This window comes from Oncorhynchus kisutch, linkage group LG9 (genome assembly GCF_002021735.2).
Source record: "Oncorhynchus kisutch isolate 150728-3 linkage group LG9, Okis_V2, whole genome shotgun sequence".
Taxonomy (NCBI): Eukaryota; Metazoa; Chordata; class Actinopteri; order Salmoniformes; family Salmonidae; genus Oncorhynchus; species Oncorhynchus kisutch.
In genome coordinates this window covers 33,046,122-33,064,491 of record NC_034182.2, presented here as the reverse complement: position 1 = coordinate 33,064,491, position 18,370 = coordinate 33,046,122, and the positions used below count along the sequence as shown (strand labels likewise).

Here is an 18,370-nt window from a genome sequence, read left to right as displayed (position 1 = left end):
GTTTCCATACATCTTAGCCAAATACATTTAAACTCAGTTTTTCACAATTCCTGACATTTAATCCAAGTATAAATTCCCTGTTTTAGGTCAGTTAGGATCACCACTTTATTTTAAGAATGTGAAATGTCAGAATAATAGTAGAGAGAATGACATATTTCAGCTTTTATTTCTTTCATCACATTCCCAGTGGGTCAGAAGTTTACATACACTCAATTCTAATTTGGTAGCATTGCCTTTAAATGGTTTAACTTGGGTCAAATGTTTTGGGTAGCCTTCCACAAGATTCCCACAATAAGTTGGGGGAATTTTGGCCCATTCTTCCTGACAGAGCTGGTGTAACTGAGTCAGGTTTATAGGCCTCCTTGCTCACACTCGCTTTTTCAGTTCTGCCCACAAATTATCTATGGGAAAATTCTAATACACTCTAATACCGTGACTTTGTTGTCCTTAAGCCATTTTGGCACAACTTTGGAAGTATGCTTGGGGTCATTGTCCATTTGGAAGACCTATTTGCGTCCAAGCTTCCTGACTGATGTCTTGAGATGTTGCTTCAATATATCCACATAAGGGCACCCGTCCCTCCTGCTGCAAAACATCCCCACAACATGCTGCTGCCACCCCCTTGCTTTACGGTTGGGATGGTGTTCTTTGGCTTGCAAGCATTCCCCTTTTTCCCCTGAACATAACGATGGTCATTATGGCCAAACAGTTCTATTTTTGTTTCATCAGACCATAGGACATTTCTCCAAAAAGTACACAATCTTTGTCCCCATGTGCAGTTGCAAACCATAGTCTGGATTTGTTATGGCTAGTTTGGAGCAGTGGCTTCATCCTTGCTGAGCGGCCTTTCAGGCTATGTCGATATAGGACTCGTTTTACTGTGGATATAGATACTTTTGTACCTGTTTCCTCCAGAATCTTCACAAGGTCCTTTGCTGTTGTTCTGGGATTGATTTGCACTTTTCGCACCAAAGTAATTTCATCTCTAGGAGACAGAACGTGTCTCCTTCCTGAGCGATATGACGGCTGCGTGGTCGCATGGTGTTTATACTTGCGCACTATTGTTTGTACAGATGAACGTGGTACCTTCAGGCTTTTGGAAATTGCTCCCAAGGATGAACAAGACTTCCTGCCATCCAGGACCTCCATACCAGGCGGTGTCAGAGGAAGGCCCAAAAAATTGTCAAAGACTCCAGTCACCCACGTCATAGACTGTTCTCTCTGCTACCCCACAGCAAGCAGTACTGGAGCACCAAGTCTATGTCCAAAAGGCTACTTAATAGCTTCTACCCCAAACCATAAAACTGCTGAACAATTAATCAAATGGCTACCCGGACTATTTGCATTAACAGATCTCCCCCATGGCACAAACCCGAGGGTTGCGCCAAACCCGGACAGAAAGATCACGTCATTGACTCAACCCACTCAAGTGACGCACCCCTCCTAGAGACGGCATGGAAGAGCACCAGTAAGCCAGTGACTCAGCCCCCATAAACGGGTTAAAGGCAAAGAATCCCGGTAAAGAGAGGGGAGCCGGCCAGGCAGAGACAGCAAGGGTGGTTCGTTGCTCCAGTGCCTTTTCGTTCACCTTCACACCCCTGGGCCAGACTACACTCAATCATGGGAACAACTGAAGAGATGAGTCTCCAATAAAGACTTAAAGGTCGAGACTGAGTCTGCATCTCTCACATGGACAGGCAGACCATTCCATAAAAATGGAGCTCAATAGGAGAAAGCTCTGCCTCCAGCTGTTTGATTATCTATGGATAGTAACTTTACCCCTATCTACATGTACAAATTACCTCAACTAACCTGTACCCCCGCACATTGACTCAGTATTGGTACCCCCTGTATATAGCCTCATTATTGTTATTTTATTGCGTTACTTTAGTTAGTACTTTTGTTTATTTAGTAAATCTTTTCTTAATTCTATTTTCTTAAAACAGCATTGTTGGTTAAGGGCTTGTAAGTAAGCATTTCACGGTAAGGTCCTGTTGTATTTGGAGCATGTGACAAATAAAAATGTATTTGATTTGATAACATGTTCTATCCACAAGGATAATAGCCTATAGCAGGGATCATCAACTAGATTCAGCCACGGGACGATTTCTTCTTGAGCGGATGGTCGGGGGCCAGAACATAATTTCAAATAATTTGTAGACTGAAAATTGACCTTGCCCACATTTTCATATGATCACCTGTCTCTCTATTATGCGTGAAAATACATTTTAGTCACTCAGCAGATGTTCTTATCCAGAGCAACTTACATGAACAATTAGGGTTAAGTGCCTTACTCAAGAGCACAGACTGATTTTTCACCTAGTCGGCTCAGAGATTCAAACTAGCAAGTGTTCAGTTACTGGCCCAGTGGTTACTGGTCCAGCACTCTTAATCACTAGGCTACCTGCCGCCCAGATTTCCTAAATTAAAATAACTTAGAGTTGATTTCCTGGTGGTTTTACAGTTTTGTATGTCCAACAATGAAAATTCTACAGAAAACTTGGGGGACAAATATAGGCCTACAGGCTAATTCTATTCAACTGATCAGTAGAAAATTTATTAGCCCATAATTGAGTCGACATCGCCCTCTTGTGGATGTTGCTTTTTTGTCAAAGTTGAGAAAATGTTAATGACGTAGTCAGTTGATGAAAAACATGAAAACCTGTCGAAATGTAACCCCTACACGTCGACCTAACTTTGAGAGGATTCTGAAGGAATCAGTGTTAATTGTAAAAAGTAACCTATTATTATTATTATTATGATAAGGCACGAGAAAATACTGTATATTCTCTTCAGCAGATACCGCCTCACTACACTACATTGTAGCCGCAGTCGAAGAGCGTCGCTGCAATGTTTCACTTTACAGTGCTCGTTACCTAGATGTATGTGCGCCTTACAAATGTTCTTGTCTACTGAAAATTGTCAGGCCGTTTACAGGGTCGTTTCTAACCAGTATTATGCTGCGTTCATAACCAAGTGGGAAGGTGGTAATTACCAGTTGTGAAGTCGCAAAACCAATTGGATGCATTCAGCGTTTTGAACTAGTTGAGAAATGCTGATTGGCTAATGACCCACGAGCTACGTCAATAATGAACTAAAAGTAAAGATATCATGTTTGTAAACAAATTAGCTCTCAAAAATCATATAAATAGATAGCTTTAAAAAAACAATGTTTTGTTGCATTTAACTGCAGAAAATGCTGCTATCGAGGTCATTTCATTAGTAGGTGCGTCAAAGGGCAGCATGTGGGTTGCTAGGGCAGCAAGAGGTTGGAGCTCAGTTATGATAGACACGTTTCCCAATATTATAATTACCAGTTGAGGGACATTGAAGTGGATTTTTCTCAGTCATATGTGGTAAAAAGCTTAACACCTTCCCACTTGGTTATGAACGCAGCATTAGCCTATGTTTTCCTCCCCTTTTTCCGCAAACCAGGGCTATGCTAAATTATACTTAAATAATTTCTTTGCCACATTGAATACTCTAAGAATAAGAAGGTATTGAAATCAATTGATACTCTTAAGCTTTTCAAATTTCTTTGAACGTAAAAATCCTGTATGTGTTTATCTGTTTATGATGTTTTGTTACATTTTTTTTTAAGAAGGATGTATATATTTTAATTAAATATTTGCATTTTTCATTTAAAAAAAATATGGAATTGCAATAATAGTAATAATACAAAAGTTTAGTACGAAAATGTTCTCGAACGCTGCAGAAAGAAATACCACAAAACGTTGCCTCCTTTCAATTATGGGTCTTGTGGCAGCACCTAAAGGGGCGGGGTATCGAAAAGAAGACGAATGTAGCTGATAGCAAACAAGACTGGCAAGCAAGTAGGAATTTTCCTACTATTCTAATTGTCCTCAGTTTTTCGGGCCAAGAACCACCAAACATCGCCTTTTTGGTCATCTGAAAGGTAAGACATTCCTGCCATCTCCCTCCCTTACTTTCACTAATGTAAAGACAACGGACCACAAAGGTTAGAAAATTTGTTTGGTGTTCAACATGATTGAAAACATTAGGCTACATCCTTTTCTTCAGTGTTTCTGGAAGTATTGAACAATGGAAAATATAGCCCATTGTACAGTGTTCATATTAGCAATACTAACGATCAACATTTGCAGCAACAATAGCACAAAGTTCCATCGAAAGTAGTGCTGAGCGATTTATCAAAATGTCGGTTAATATTTCAGTTTTAAAAACAACTTATTGACCAACGTCTGTTCAACTACTTGAATCCCATTTAATACTTTTTTTTCTGTGAGCTCAATACGCACATTGCGCAGTTTGTCTAGCGATAAATCAGGGGTGGATTCAGTACGTTTTTACATTGTGGAATGTTCAAGGAAACGATGCTGTACTGAATAACCAGTTGAACAACGGGGAGGGTTTGGGGAACGCTCTTTAATTTTTATTTTTTTATTTTTTATATATATAAACTAATATCTAAAAGCAAAAGAGGTATAGTCACATGCATACAAACTATTTACATTGCCAGGAATCCTAAACAAACAAATCATATTCTTTACTAATACAAGTTTACTCATTTATAAAGTGAAAAGTTAGGTTTTGAATTAGACCATTTGCATTTGTGAATATGAAATTTACCTAGTATTATTAGCAGTTGAATTAAATATGCTATGTCAATTTCTGAAATAAATCATATCAAAACCATTGTAGTACAACCGGTTCTATTTTTTTGTAACAAAATTCTGTATGTCAATCCAAAACATTCTACTATAAATAAAGGCAAAATGGTCTCCTCCTCCTCCATTCCACAGAAATCAGTTATTCAGCTTGAATCTTTCCAAAACATGTTTCACATGATAAATTATATGTAACATTAAATTAAACTTCCTTTACTTTGTTACTGATACAATATTTGTTAGCAATTTTCCATGCTTTCCCGCATTGTATATCACCAAGATATTTGACCAAAAGAATCTTGCTGAGGGAATTGTATCACAAACAATATTCCTAATCTGTTTATTATTAAATTTCTTTGATGTTAATATTGCCAATGAATATATTTTAATGTAAATCTATGCTACTTACATCAACCACAGAGGAATTTAAAAGAGCTACAGCCCCCTGGGGGAACACTGTCAGCATGGCCACTCTGCTTTTATGCTTGTCACTCATTGCTTCAATCCACACCTTGCCACTTCCACCGAACGGGAGCAAGTATACCTCATGTCTGTTCAAGGACCGTTTTGGGGAAACAACGTCAGTACAAACTTTTCCGCAACGTAGCAAACGTTCTAGTGAACTGAACACACCTCAGACCAAGCCGGAACTGTGCAATCTAGTAGTAGCGAGTTGTAGTTTCCAACAGGCCAATATTCGTATCTATATAGTTTAGCACAGCAAACGTGGTAATTTAAATGTCAAGTCCCCATATTTATTATTTGTGTTCATTCAATTCAGTCTGGGCTGAGAACGGTAGCCCCCATCTGCAAAAGCATGGTTGGCTATTGATTTGTGCCTTCAAATCTTTGGTATGACTTACTACCATATGGGCAAACGACTTTATAAGGCCAGGCCAAGCCGATGACCTCATTTCAAGATTGCTGCTACCTACATTCTGTTTACCGTTGTGACGCACAAACAAAATAAACACGGAATATGTTGATATACACTGAAAGCCGGGACTCCACCGATCATGAGTATATCTTATTTGTCTGCCTGTGACCGACCATTATTGATAATCAGCCCCCGGAGTCTAAATGTTTATTTTACACAACGTTTTCAGCTAACATTTTACAAGGTAAGCTTAGATCCGGTCGGTCTTTGCGCTATAGCTACATGGGGGCGTTAAATATGAACAAATCTAGCCTATTGCCAATGATATCTGATGCATGACTTAATGGCAGCATAGATTGTCTTTGTGCATCAAAAATATGTTGCCTGCTTACGCTCTATATCCCCTGTCTGCCCATCTGGACAAGAGGAATACCTATGTAATAGAGGGCGACCGATTTAATTAGGGCCATTTCAAGTTTTCATAACAATCGGTAATCGTCATTTTTGGACACCGATTACACTGCACTCCACGAGGAGACTGCGTGGCAGGTTGTCTACCTGTTATGCGAGTGCAGCAAGGAGCCACGGTAAGGTGCTAGCTAGCATTAAACGTATCTTATAAAAAAACAATCCATTTTAACAATCACTAACAACACATGGTTGATGATATTACTAGTTTATCTAGCTTGTCCTGCGTTGCATATAATCAATGCGGTGCCTGTTCATTTATCATTGAATCACAGCCTACTTCGCCAAACAGGGGATTTAACAAGCGCATTTGCGAAAAAAGCACTGTCGTTGCACCAATGTGTACCTAACCATAAACATCAATGCCTTTCTTAAAATCAATACACAATTCTATATTTTTAAACCTGCATGTTTAGTTAATATTGCCTGCTAACATGAATGTCTTTTAACTAGGGAAATTGTGTTACTTCTTGAGTTCTGTGCAAGTAGAGCCAGGGTATATGCAGCAGTTTGGGCCGCCTGGCTTGTTGCGAACTAATTTGCCAGAATTATGACATAACATTGAAGGTTGTGCAATATTTAGACTTATGGATGCCACCCGTTAGATAAAATAGGGTTCTGTATTTCGCTGAAAGAATGAATGTTTTGTTTTTGAAATGATAGTTTCTGGATTTGACCATATTAATGACCTAAGGCTTGTATTTCTGTGTTATTATAATTAAGTCTATGATTTGATAGAGCAGTCTGACTGAGCTGTGGTAGGCAGCAGCAGGCTCGTAAGCATTCATTCAAACAGCACTATCAACTCCCGAGATTAGGCTGGCAATACTAAAGTACCTATTAGAACATCCAATAGTCAAAGGTATATGAAATACAAATGGTATAGAGAGAAATAGTCCTATAATAACTACAACCTAAAACTTCTTACCTGTGAATATTGAAGACTCATGTTAAAAGGAACCACCAGCTTTCATATGTTCTCATGTTCTGAGCAAGGAACTTAAGCGTTAGCTTTATTACATGGCACATATTGCACTTTTACTTTTTTCTCCAACACTTTGTTTTTGCATTATTTAAACCAGGGATTGCAAATATGTAATAGCACTGGGATTGTCTAATATACAGACATATGCCACTTTGGAGAGGTTTTGGGAGACTTGGAAATGTCCTGTGACCTCACCTGACACCACTCACTAAAACATCTGCCCATTTCTAGTTGTTAGGTCTATCAATCCCATTTTTTTTCTGATATTGTTCACCATGTTGTGGAAGCCATCTGATGTGTTTCCAGCGCTAGTCATCAATAATTCACTTATAGCTTGTCAATGAAAGATGACTTTCAAAATAAAAAGTAAATGTTAGGATATACAATTCAGAACACACACTATCTTCTGATCATTTCCTCATCTCCCAGATGTCGCCTTTCCAAATCTACCACGTTTTTGCATTCAGAAAGTATCCAGACCCCTTCGCTTTTTTCACATTTTATGTTAAAGCCTTACTCTAAAATTTATTAAATTACATTTTTTTCCCCTCAATCTACAAACAATACCCCATAATGAGAAAGTGAAAACAGTATTCAGACCCTTTGCTATGAGACTCAATTGAGGTCCGGTGCGTCCTGTTTCCATTGATCATCCTTGAAGTTTCTACAACTTGATTGGAGTCCACCTGTGGTAAATTTAATTGATTGGACATGATTTGGAAAGGCACACCTGTCTATATAAGGTCCCACAGTTGACAGTGCATGTCAGAGCAAAAATCAAGCCATGAGGTTGACGGAATTGTCCGTAGAGCTCTGAGACAGGATTAGGTCGAGGCACAGATTTGGGGAAGGCTACCCAAGAACAGTGGCCTCCATTCTTAAATGGAAGAAGTTTGGAACCACCAAGACTCTCTTCCTACAGCTGGCCGAACTGAGCAATCGGGGGAGAAGGGCCTTTGTCAGGGAGGTGACCAAGAACCCGATGGGCACTCTGCCACAGCTCTAGAGTTTCTCTGGGGAGATGTGAGAACCTTCCAGAAGGACAACCATCTCTGCAGCACTCCACCAATCAAGCCTTTATGATAGTTGCCCACGGGAGCCACTCCTCGGTAAAATATACATGACAGCCCGCTTGGAGTTTGCCAAATAGCACCTAAAGGACACTGACCTGAGAAACAAGATTCTCTGGTCTGATGAAATCAAGATTGAACTCTGGCCTGAATGCCAAATGTCACATCATGAGGAAACCTGGCACCATACCTACGGTGAAGCATGGTGATGGCAGCATCATGCTGTGGGGATGTTTTTTCAGCGGCAGGGACTGGGAGTTTAGTCAGGATCGAGGGGAAAGATGAATGGAGTGGAGTACAGATCCTTAATGAAAACCTGTTCCAGACAGTTCACCTTCAAACAGGACAACGACCCTAAGCACACAGCAAAGAGAATGCAGGAGTGGCTTCGGGACAAAGCTCTGTGTCCTTGAGTGGCCCAGACTTGAACCCGATCGAAAATGCACAGTAGAAAATGGTTGATCTCTGACTCATCACACCTATCCTCCAGTGGAGGCTTGATGGGAGGAGCAATAGGAGGACAGGCTCATTCCAATGGCTGGAATGGAATAAATGGAACATAGTCAAATGTGGTTTCCATGTTTGATACCATTCCAGCCATTACAATGAGTCCGTCCTCTTATTGCTCGCCCCACCAGCCTCTGCTGATATCGATATAGTGTGTGTACTGTGTATCATCAACCATGTTGCCCAACCACATGCTTTTTGAACATAGTGGCAAATTCACTTGTGTATGTTTAGGATTTTATGTTCGAGAATATTAGAGGAGAAAGTTCCCTTTTTTTTAATAGCGGCCTTGTTGTGAATAGATTGTCTAGAACGGTGGACATGTTTAGTGTCATTCACCCCCCCCCCCCCCCCATTTTCTCTTTGTCTCATAGCGATCCCGGTAGTGGACAACAGAGGAAGTCTGCCTGCTTTCCCCTTTGCGTCCAGTAACTAAGTCATCATGTCAGCCCCAGGTAATGTTTTCTTCTCTACGTCTCTGTTGCTTTAGATATTATACTGGGTTGTTGCGATGTCCTCATAAATTGCGTCTTTGCATATCTTTTTGCATGTGTTCATATTGTTAATGTGATTCTGTTTGCCACCACTAACTTGTGAGTGTAACTTTTGTTTGGTTGTCTCCTGAATAAATGGATAACTTCACCTACTCCACATTCCTCGAGCCCGCCACTGAAACCTTATCCTCCCCAAAAGTGTTCAAATAGCGAGGATGTTTGAAATGGGTCACACTTTCAAAGAATCCCCCCCCCCCCCACACATGTCTCTAATAAATTCAAATGTTGATACATTTTAAATACGTAATGATTGTTCTTTGCATGCCCCAAAAATATTCCCAGTTTGTATTTTTCCATTCGGTTGTTTACAAAAGGAAAACGTGCTAACATCTATGCTATGGACCTTCCCATTCTTGTTGTAGGTGTGTCTGTAATCTGGGGGAAATTTCTCAGTAAAAAGCTAGTTAACTTGGTCTGGTTTCCTTCCTTGGAGGTAGTGATTGGTATACTATTCAGTGGGTTGCTCTGCTTACATCGCATTAAAAAAGGCCAATTCAATGTAAAATGACACCTGCACTGTGATTCATACAACCCCCAAATGAGGTCTTCCTATAAAGGGAGATATTTGTCACAGGCACTACTTTTTAAGAGGGCTTCTCCTACCAGGTTGCAGCCAGGAAACAAGACACTCCATTACCGTCTGACTGGCTGCGTTCTTCCATTTACCAGTCAAATGACTAGCAAAATACATTAGGGACTCATGTTAGGAGCCTTTGTTTGTCTCTACCCTGACCGTCCCTCAATAACTTGTTTAACCACTGTTGAGTCAGGGTACTGGCCTGCTAACAGACATACATTTTTGGCCTGGGAACTGAGGTTAACTTATGTGTGGTGAGTTTGATCGTAAATAAGGAAATACGCTTGTCTGTAATAGTCTGCTTTAAACATGGCCAGTCAGATTTCAATGAGATTTTTACATCTCCTAATGCTCTAATGACAGTGTATATGAACCTTGAGGTAATACAAAAGTTGTGTTGAGAGAGGAATATAAAAACAAATACACCTCCTTCCACTGTGGGTGTGGGCAGCAGTTCACACCAACCCATAGACACATGGATTTTGGTTCACTGAGGTGTCAACACAGACGTGGTGTGTATTTATGAAACCACTGATGGGCTGGAAGTGTTCTCGTAACTGTCAAACATGTCTTCTAGATATTATAAACAAACTACTTTAGTACATTAGTTATACACCTTAACAAGCAACTGTTTTTCTTAACTTACAAACCATTAACCGGTTTTATCTGACCGACATGGTGGCTGAAAGCTTGCTACGACAGGACTGTTTTTGATGGTGTTTTTAACACACTTTTTGCATGGGTTATATTTATGATTACAGTTTTACTTCCCACCATTGCAGTCAGACAGATTTAAATGTGTTATATTCCTGTAGCCATACTGAATGTCTTGTCTGTATATAGCAGTCCAGCCACTGCCTGATGAGAATAGTAAGCAGTGCTAGAGATGCTTTTACTGGAATTAGATTCTGAGCAGGAGGAGAGCAGGCCTACTGCTGATTCTTGGCAACATATCCCTAATTTTCCTGTTGCACCATAGTGCAATACCCGCCCCCCCCCCCCCAGGATTTGTATAATGTTATTTCAAAGTATTCGAGATAAGAATTTGAAACCAGAGCTTGGCGTATAAAAGGCTGACTATGTTGATGTGAACTGTGTGTGATGATTATTGGGATAATCATGTGGCGACTGAGTTTGCTGGATACAATACTTTTGTTCCTTGCAGTTTCCATTGAAACGGGTGTGGTGTTGGGAATCCATGTTGTGTCTAACAATACGGCCCACTTTTGTTAAGCAAAAGAGTAATTTATTTTATGTAGAATCTCCAATCCACTTCATGAGCCGCCAGTTCTCACACCCCACATACTTGCGTCTAGAACTCCACATTCATGTTTAGCTTTTTATCTATATGAATATATTGTCAACATGAAAATATGTGTATTTCCTCCTATAGGTTACCCATCCCCTAACCAAGGTCCTGGAAGTTACTCCATGGCCCCTTACCCTGTTCCTCAGGTGGGGTATGGTGACCCTAACCAAGCTCCACCACCGGTTGGCTTCCAAATGGGCTACAACCACCAACAACCCCAGCCAGGCCACCCAGTTATGTACCAGCCTGGACCAGTAGGCCAGGGCCCAGGTCCTATGCCCATGCCTGAATATGGTGCACCTCAGATGGGTCCTAGCCCAGGCTATGGTGGTCCCGGGCCCGAATACGGTGCTCCTAACTCAGGGCCTCATGCAGCCATCTCCCCAGCCCCTGCAGGAGTTGTGCCAGTCGGCGTTCCACCTGGTCTGGAATACCTAACACAGGTAGGTTAGGCTGGGGAGGAGTGACATAACAGGTTGTCAAATCCACTGATTTAACCAACATCATCTGTTGTCACAGTGTAAATACTGGGGTTTGTTTTCTTTCATTCTCTCTTTCCATATCTATCGCTCTGTGTTTTCCATGTTTCAGATTGACCAGATCCTTATACACCAAAAAGTGGAGTTGCTGGAAGGTGAGCTTGCTAGTCTTCTCTTAGTATAGAGAGATCAGGACGAAAGGTGATAAACTGTGGTCATTTTAAACTCGCCTCTCTCACCATCCCCCTCCCCTCTTCTCTCTGTTTTCCTCTCCTCAGCGTTCATCGGCTTTGAGACCAACAACCAGTATGAGATCAAGAACAGCCTGGGTCAGAAGATCTACAAGGCCAAAGAGAAGAACGACTGCTGCACGCGCAACTGCTGCGGTGCCCTGCGCAGCTTCGACATGAAGATCAAGGACAACATGGACCGTGAGGTCATCCGCCTCATACGACCCTTCCGCTGTGCGTCTTGCTGGTGCCCCTGCTGCCTGCAGGAGGTATGTTGGCGTGCTGAACACTGACACATTTCATTACTTTGACTATATAAACAGGACCCCAACCATGAGGGAGAGAAATTATATATATACACACACACACACACACACACACAGTGAGGGGGAAAAAGTATTTGATCCCTTGCTGATTTTGTACGTTTGCCCACTGACAAAGAAATGATCAGTCTATAATTTAATGGTAGGTTTATTTGAACAATGTGAGACAGAATAACAACAAAAGAATCCAGAAAAACGCATGTCAAATGTTATAAATTGATTTGCATTTTAATGAGGGAAATAAGTATTTGACCCCTCTGCAAAACATGACTTAGTACTTGGTGGCAAAACCCTTGTTGGCATTCAGAGGTCAGACTTTTCTTGTAGTTGGCCACCAGGTTTGCACACATCTCAGGAGGGATTTTGTCCCACTCCTCTTTGCAGATCTTCTCCAAGTCATTAAGGTTTCGAGGCTGACGTTTGGCAACTCGAACCTTCAGCTCCCTCCATAGATTTACAGGATTAAGGTCTGGAGACTGGCTAGGCCACTTCTTCTTGAGCCACTCCTTTTATGCCTTGGCTGTGTGTTGGGTCATTGTCATGCTGGAATACCCATTATCAATGTCCTGGCTGAGGGAAGGTTCTCACCCAAGATTTGACGGTACATGGCCCTGCCCATCGTCCCTTTGATACGGTGAAGATGTCCTGTTCCCTTAGCAGAAAAACACCCCCAAAGCATAATGTTTCCACCTCCATGTTTGATGGTGTTCTTGGGGTCATAGGCAGCATTCCTCCTCCTCCAAACACGGCGAGTTGAGTTGATGCCAAAGAGCTCCATTTGTCTCATTTGACCACATTACTTTCCCCAGTTGTCCTCTGAATCATTCAGATGTTCATTGGCAAACTTCAGACGGGCATGTATATGTGCTTTCTTGAGCCGGGAGACCTTGCGGGCGCTGCAGGATTTCAGTCCTTCACGGGGTAGCGTGTTACCAATTGTTTTCTTGGTGACTATGGTCCCAGCTGCCTTGAGATCATTGACAAGATCCTCCTGTGTAGTTCTGTGCTGATTCCTCACCGTTCTCATGATCATTGCAACTCCACGAGGTGAGATCTTGCATGGAGCCCCAGGCCGAGGGAGATTGACAGTTCTTTTGTGTTTCTTCCATTTGCGAATAATCGCACCAACTGTTGTCACGTTCTCACCAAGCTGCTTGGCGATGGTCTTGTAGCCCATTCCAGCCTTGTGTAGGTCTACAATCTTGTCCCTGACATCCTTTGAGAGCTCTTTGGTCTTGGCCATGGTGGGGAGTTTGGAATCTGATTTGATTGCTTCTGTGGACAGGTGTCTTTTATACAGGTAACAAACTGAGATTAGGAGCACTCCCTTTAAGAGTGTGCTCCTCATTTCAGCTCGTTACCCGTATAAAAGACACCTGGGAGCCAGAAATCTTTCTGATTGAGCCGGGGTCATATACTTATTTCCCTCATTAAAATCCAAATCAATTTATAACATGCGTTTCTGTTTTTTTTTGTTGCTGTTATTCTATCTCTCACTGTTCAAATAAACCTACCATTAAAATTATAGACTGATTATTTCTTTGTCAGTGGGCAAATGTACAAAATCAGCAAGGGATCAAAATCTTTTTTCCCTCACTGTGTGTGTGTATATATATATACACAAAAAAATATCATTATGTTGAGTCTTAATATATTGGTTTATTTACCTTCAGATTAGCATTGTACATACAACTTTGCAAAAAAAAGTGGTAATAAAAGCATGCAAACTATTGTACTGGAAGCCATTTTGGATTGTCTTAACGTCTCCCCAGTCCCTGTGCTTTGTAAAGACTCATGAATGACACTGAATGGTCCGTTGTCAGTCCAAACCCTCTGACTGTCTTGATCTGGTGCCATCACTTCATCTTTTAAGCTCTCTGTTGAATCCCATTGCTGGCACGCTAACTACAGTACATTCCCATGAGATGTCAACGTCCCTTCTGACTGCAATTTCACACTTTAACTCAGCATCTATGGAGACAGCCTGTTACCATGTGAAGCATGGTACCTTTGTCTTTGCAATGGTTGCTAAGCCAATAGAATACACCAATGCACTTCTCAAATCAGTGCCATATTTCATGTCGACGCAAGCTTTGCAGTAACCAAAGCACCTGCTTATTTCAAGCCACAATGTAAGGACCGAAGCCCGATTTTTTTTTTTTGTGTGTTTTTTTAAAAATATTTTTGTATTTTTAAAGAAACTATTTTTAAGCACGTTCAAATATCTTTCGTTTTCGATGCGTGTGTCCCTCAGCTCGAGGTCCAAGCCCCGCCTGGCACTACCATAGGCTATGTGTCCCAGGACTGGAACCCCTGTGTGCCCAAGTTCTCCATCAAGGGTGCCAACAAGGAGACCGTGATGAAGCTGGAGGGACCCTGCTTCGCCTGCAACTGCTGCGGGGATGTCAACTTTGAGGTGAGGGGTCATAAACCCGGGGGTTAAACCACTTCATGTCATCCAATGGAGGCACTTGGGAGTTAAGCTTCCATCGGGTTGACTATTTTTCTCCAACTATAAATCCACCTTGACATCTCTTGTAGACCAGAAAAGATTGTTGCTTATCAGGCAAGGTGGAACAATTTGTATTGTATTAAAGTCTACACCCATCTGATCCTTTAGCTGACGGGGAAAGATGGAGGCAAGCCCATCGGCCGCATCAGTAAGCAGTGGAGTGGCCTGCTAAAGGAGGTCTTCACTGACACAGACAACTTTGGCATCCAGTTCCCCCTGGACATGGATGTCAAGATGAAGGCCGTGCTCATGGGCGCCTGCTTCCTCATTGTGAGTCCACCTGTTTAAATAAAGATATATTCGATTCAAATGTAGATTTTTCTAATCACAGAACTTGATGATTAAGGCCTATCACTGAGCTAATAAGATGTGCAGTTGTTGGAGGAAATTTCGTTGACATTTTCTTTCCTCTATTTCGCTTCATAGGATTTCATGTTCTTCGAGAAGGTTGGCGACATGAACCAGCGCAACACAGTCTTCTCGTGAAAAAGGAAAAAGGAGGGAAAGACCGAGCGCTTGATTCAATGCACTCTGTTTTTCAGTTCCTGTTCGGAACCCACTTTTTTTCAGATTCCGGATGAAACTCCTTCCTTATTCCAAAGCTTAGAGGAAGCTGCCATTCCATGCCAGTCCCAGAACTCTTTGTGTGAAACAGCATGAGACCTTATCTGACGATGAGCTTTCCTTTGTGCCAAAATTGCCTTTCTGGACTGTTTCTATCCGTCCAAATGTAAGAGTCAGGAAGTTCTTCTTCTTTCTCTGTATGTGTGGGTTTCAGTATAGATGGAAAAGTACCTGCTTTATATTAACCTAAATTGACATGCTTAAATCTACATTCCAGATTTTTTTTGGTGATAACTACGGCAACCACCTGAATACCATAATGTTTAAGTAGAAATATTAGACTCTACATTTTGCGATTTCTGTTTTGCATTGATATATTTAGCATACAACATGTCATTCATAAACCAAATGTATATGTTAATACATGTCCATCTTTCTAAACTTGAACCAGCCATCAAATGTATTACTGTAGTGATCTAGGTAATTTCATGATTTAGTCTAGTACTTCTTAACAGATTGTAGAATTTGCATGTACAATACTATAGTAACTATACCAGCTATGGTGTTATTAGCTCCTGTATCATATTTTGTAAGACGATCATGCACATAACCATACAAAGTATACTTATGCGCTATGGTGAAAACTAGCCGTTTGAAAGACTGGGACACTACCAGTAGTGGGAGAAGGCTCATTTTGACTAGGAATGCTTGTGCTAAATGTGTAGGAAAATGAGATGGTTGCAGATATGTTTATGTATTCTAAAGTGCTCTTTCTCTAGCCTTGTCTCATACAGTATGTGTAACTATGTTGTCATGCCACACAGAAGAGTTGGCTATAGCACATGCAGTAGGGGTCAACGAGGCTACTTTTTCCCCTGCCTCTTGGCTTGTCTCCCTGACTTTGTGCATTGTTTTTTGGTGTGCATGGTCTTTTCTGTTGCTATGGAGACTGTCACTCCTTTTTCGTCTCTAGAGATGAAGTCTGTGCCAGTAGAAACTGAAAGGAAGTGGGCGTGGTGAGAGGGGGAAACCGGAAAAAGAGATGTGGGTAGTTAGAAGGAAATAGTGGGTGGGAGAGAACATTACTAAACATTGAGGTCAGGCGGTTAGCCTCTTGACAGCCTGGAAAATAAGAGTCAGGGAAACACTTTACTCTCCTGTGTAACCATGCTATTATATTAGTGAGATGCCTTACCAATTGTGTTGGGAAGTATACTGTACTCACCCGGCATAGATCCTTAATGGTTGTTTAACAGATTTGAATGTCTGTTTCAATGTCCACTTGCATACTACTTAGAATGCATGGCCAATACATTAATTCATTATAAGTAGTATGCTAGTATGGACATAGGCACGTTACCATGTGATTGGGAGGAGTATATTAACAGATCAGTGGAACTGTGGCGCAACAGAAGAGCAGTCGTCCTTGGAACAAAGCGTTAAGTCTTTAACCTTTATTTCACTTATTGGTGTGTCTCAAGTTACCATAGAGATGGATAGAGGACTCTTGTGCCCCAAAGCCTGTTTTAGCGTGGGCAGTGCCATTGACTTTCACCAGTTGAAGTAGTTAACGGGGTGGGACTTCCTATGGGTTAAGGAAGGATCACATAATTCCATCTGGGTCATCAGGAGGGATCAGCCAGTTAATTATACTCGTGAGAAAACATTCCACAGCTGCAGGTGACAGTAAATTGCAAATATTTGCTTTAACCCTGTTTAAACACATTCCAGGTTGCAGTACCCTTTCAGTTTGTTTACCAACTCATAGAAGGAGTAGACAAAGACATTTGACTGTCTTTTAAGAAGCAAGGAATACCTTTGAAAACAGCATCCATAGGATTAAGTTATTCTAGTGCCAAAATTGACTACAAAGTGTAAATAGGATTATTTTGGTCATAAAGTCAGTCTTGTCTAAAACTGAGTTTGGAACAACGGGTAAATTAATGTTGGGATTTGATGATGTCCATTTGCCACTAACTTGGGGTGAACAGCTTCATTGATTGCTCTGTATCCAATAAGCATAGACAGTGAGACAGACCTGTCCAGCAGCTCTGACTTAAAGTAAGATGACACGTTGCATATTTTACTTGCGAAATACTGAATACTTTTGGTCAGGAAACACACCTCCAAGACTGAAATCACATTTTTCTAATGAGCAACAGAAAAAAATGTGCTAATCGATGTGTTCAGTAGCTCTTTAATGGAGATGCCCATGCGCTCACAAATGCCAGATTGGGACAGATACAAAGAGTCCTCTATCAGTCTCTATGGTCTAAATGGATATCGTGTCCCTCAATGGGGTGTGGCTGTGGTTCACAAAAGTGCCTTTTCACATCCCAACTATCTTCACTGTCAAAATGTCAATTGTTTCCCTATTGTAATGTACTACTTTGGGCTAAATGGGGAGTAGGGAGCCATTTTGGACAGACAAAGTATCTTTCGATGACTTCTCCAAAGCCACTATCAGGAAGCATTGAAATAGTGTCATATTGCTGTGTTTCAATTTAATATAGGCTATACTTTATAAAATGTGAGCTTGTATTGCCATTACTGTGCTCTGTATGCGATAGCTTAATGTTCTGTTTGTGTGTAAGCATGACCCCTATCAAGGAAATAGCCAATGGATGTGTTTCTAGTGCATTTTCTACATTTAATGATTGTAAAATGCAATCATTAAAAATAACCTCTGTGATCTCCATCTTGCTAGCTATTATTTTGTATTTTATTCAAGTGGATAGGGTAGTGAAATATGAAGTGATGTAGTTCTATGTCAAATTGGCATTTTACGTACAGACGTGTTGAGGTGAACATATGAAAATCGTGGGAGGCAACCCGGATGTCTAGAGGCTGCATTGTTTGTGGATAGTGCATTAGGCAAATATGTCAAACATTTAAATTCTTTGGGGCAAGTGGAGATGTTTTGTACCATTTTTGTTTCTGAACGTTTTCCTGGGAAACTTTTCCAAATGTTATGTTTTTTTTTAAAGAAAACCAATCTTGTTCTGAGGCAGAAACTAATGCGATTGGGAGATTGGTTACTTTTATGCAAGCAATCTCCACCTGGAGGATTTACAGTATACTGCAACTAATTAAACCTACACCTCAGCCTTTCCTTTTTTTTTGTCCTGTCCTCACCTTCTGGAACCATTAGCAGGAAAGATTTTGCTCTCCTTGAAGCCTCTGGTTCTCGTGTTGTTTTTTAGAGAACAGGAGGAAAGGACATGCAATATTTGTCCAACCTCAGTTAATTTCAAAGTTGGGATGGGTTT

General features: G+C 41.1%; 1 protein-coding gene across 1 annotated transcript; it reads left to right on the top strand.

The window, feature by feature from the left end:
- Positions 1-3,751: 3,751 nt before the first annotated feature.
- On the top strand, positions 3,752-18,213 carry LOC109897073 (phospholipid scramblase 2). The gene is made up of 8 exons (XM_020491596.2): positions 3,752-3,916; positions 8,928-9,008; positions 11,078-11,436; positions 11,585-11,627; positions 11,751-11,971; positions 14,280-14,441; positions 14,646-14,807; positions 14,964-18,213. The coding sequence occupies exons 2-8, from the start codon at positions 8,996-8,998 to the stop codon at positions 15,021-15,023; spliced, it is 1,020 nt and encodes a 339-aa protein (XP_020347185.1). The 5' UTR covers positions 3,752-3,916; positions 8,928-8,995; the 3' UTR covers positions 15,024-18,213.
- Positions 18,214-18,370: the final 157 nt, after the last annotated feature.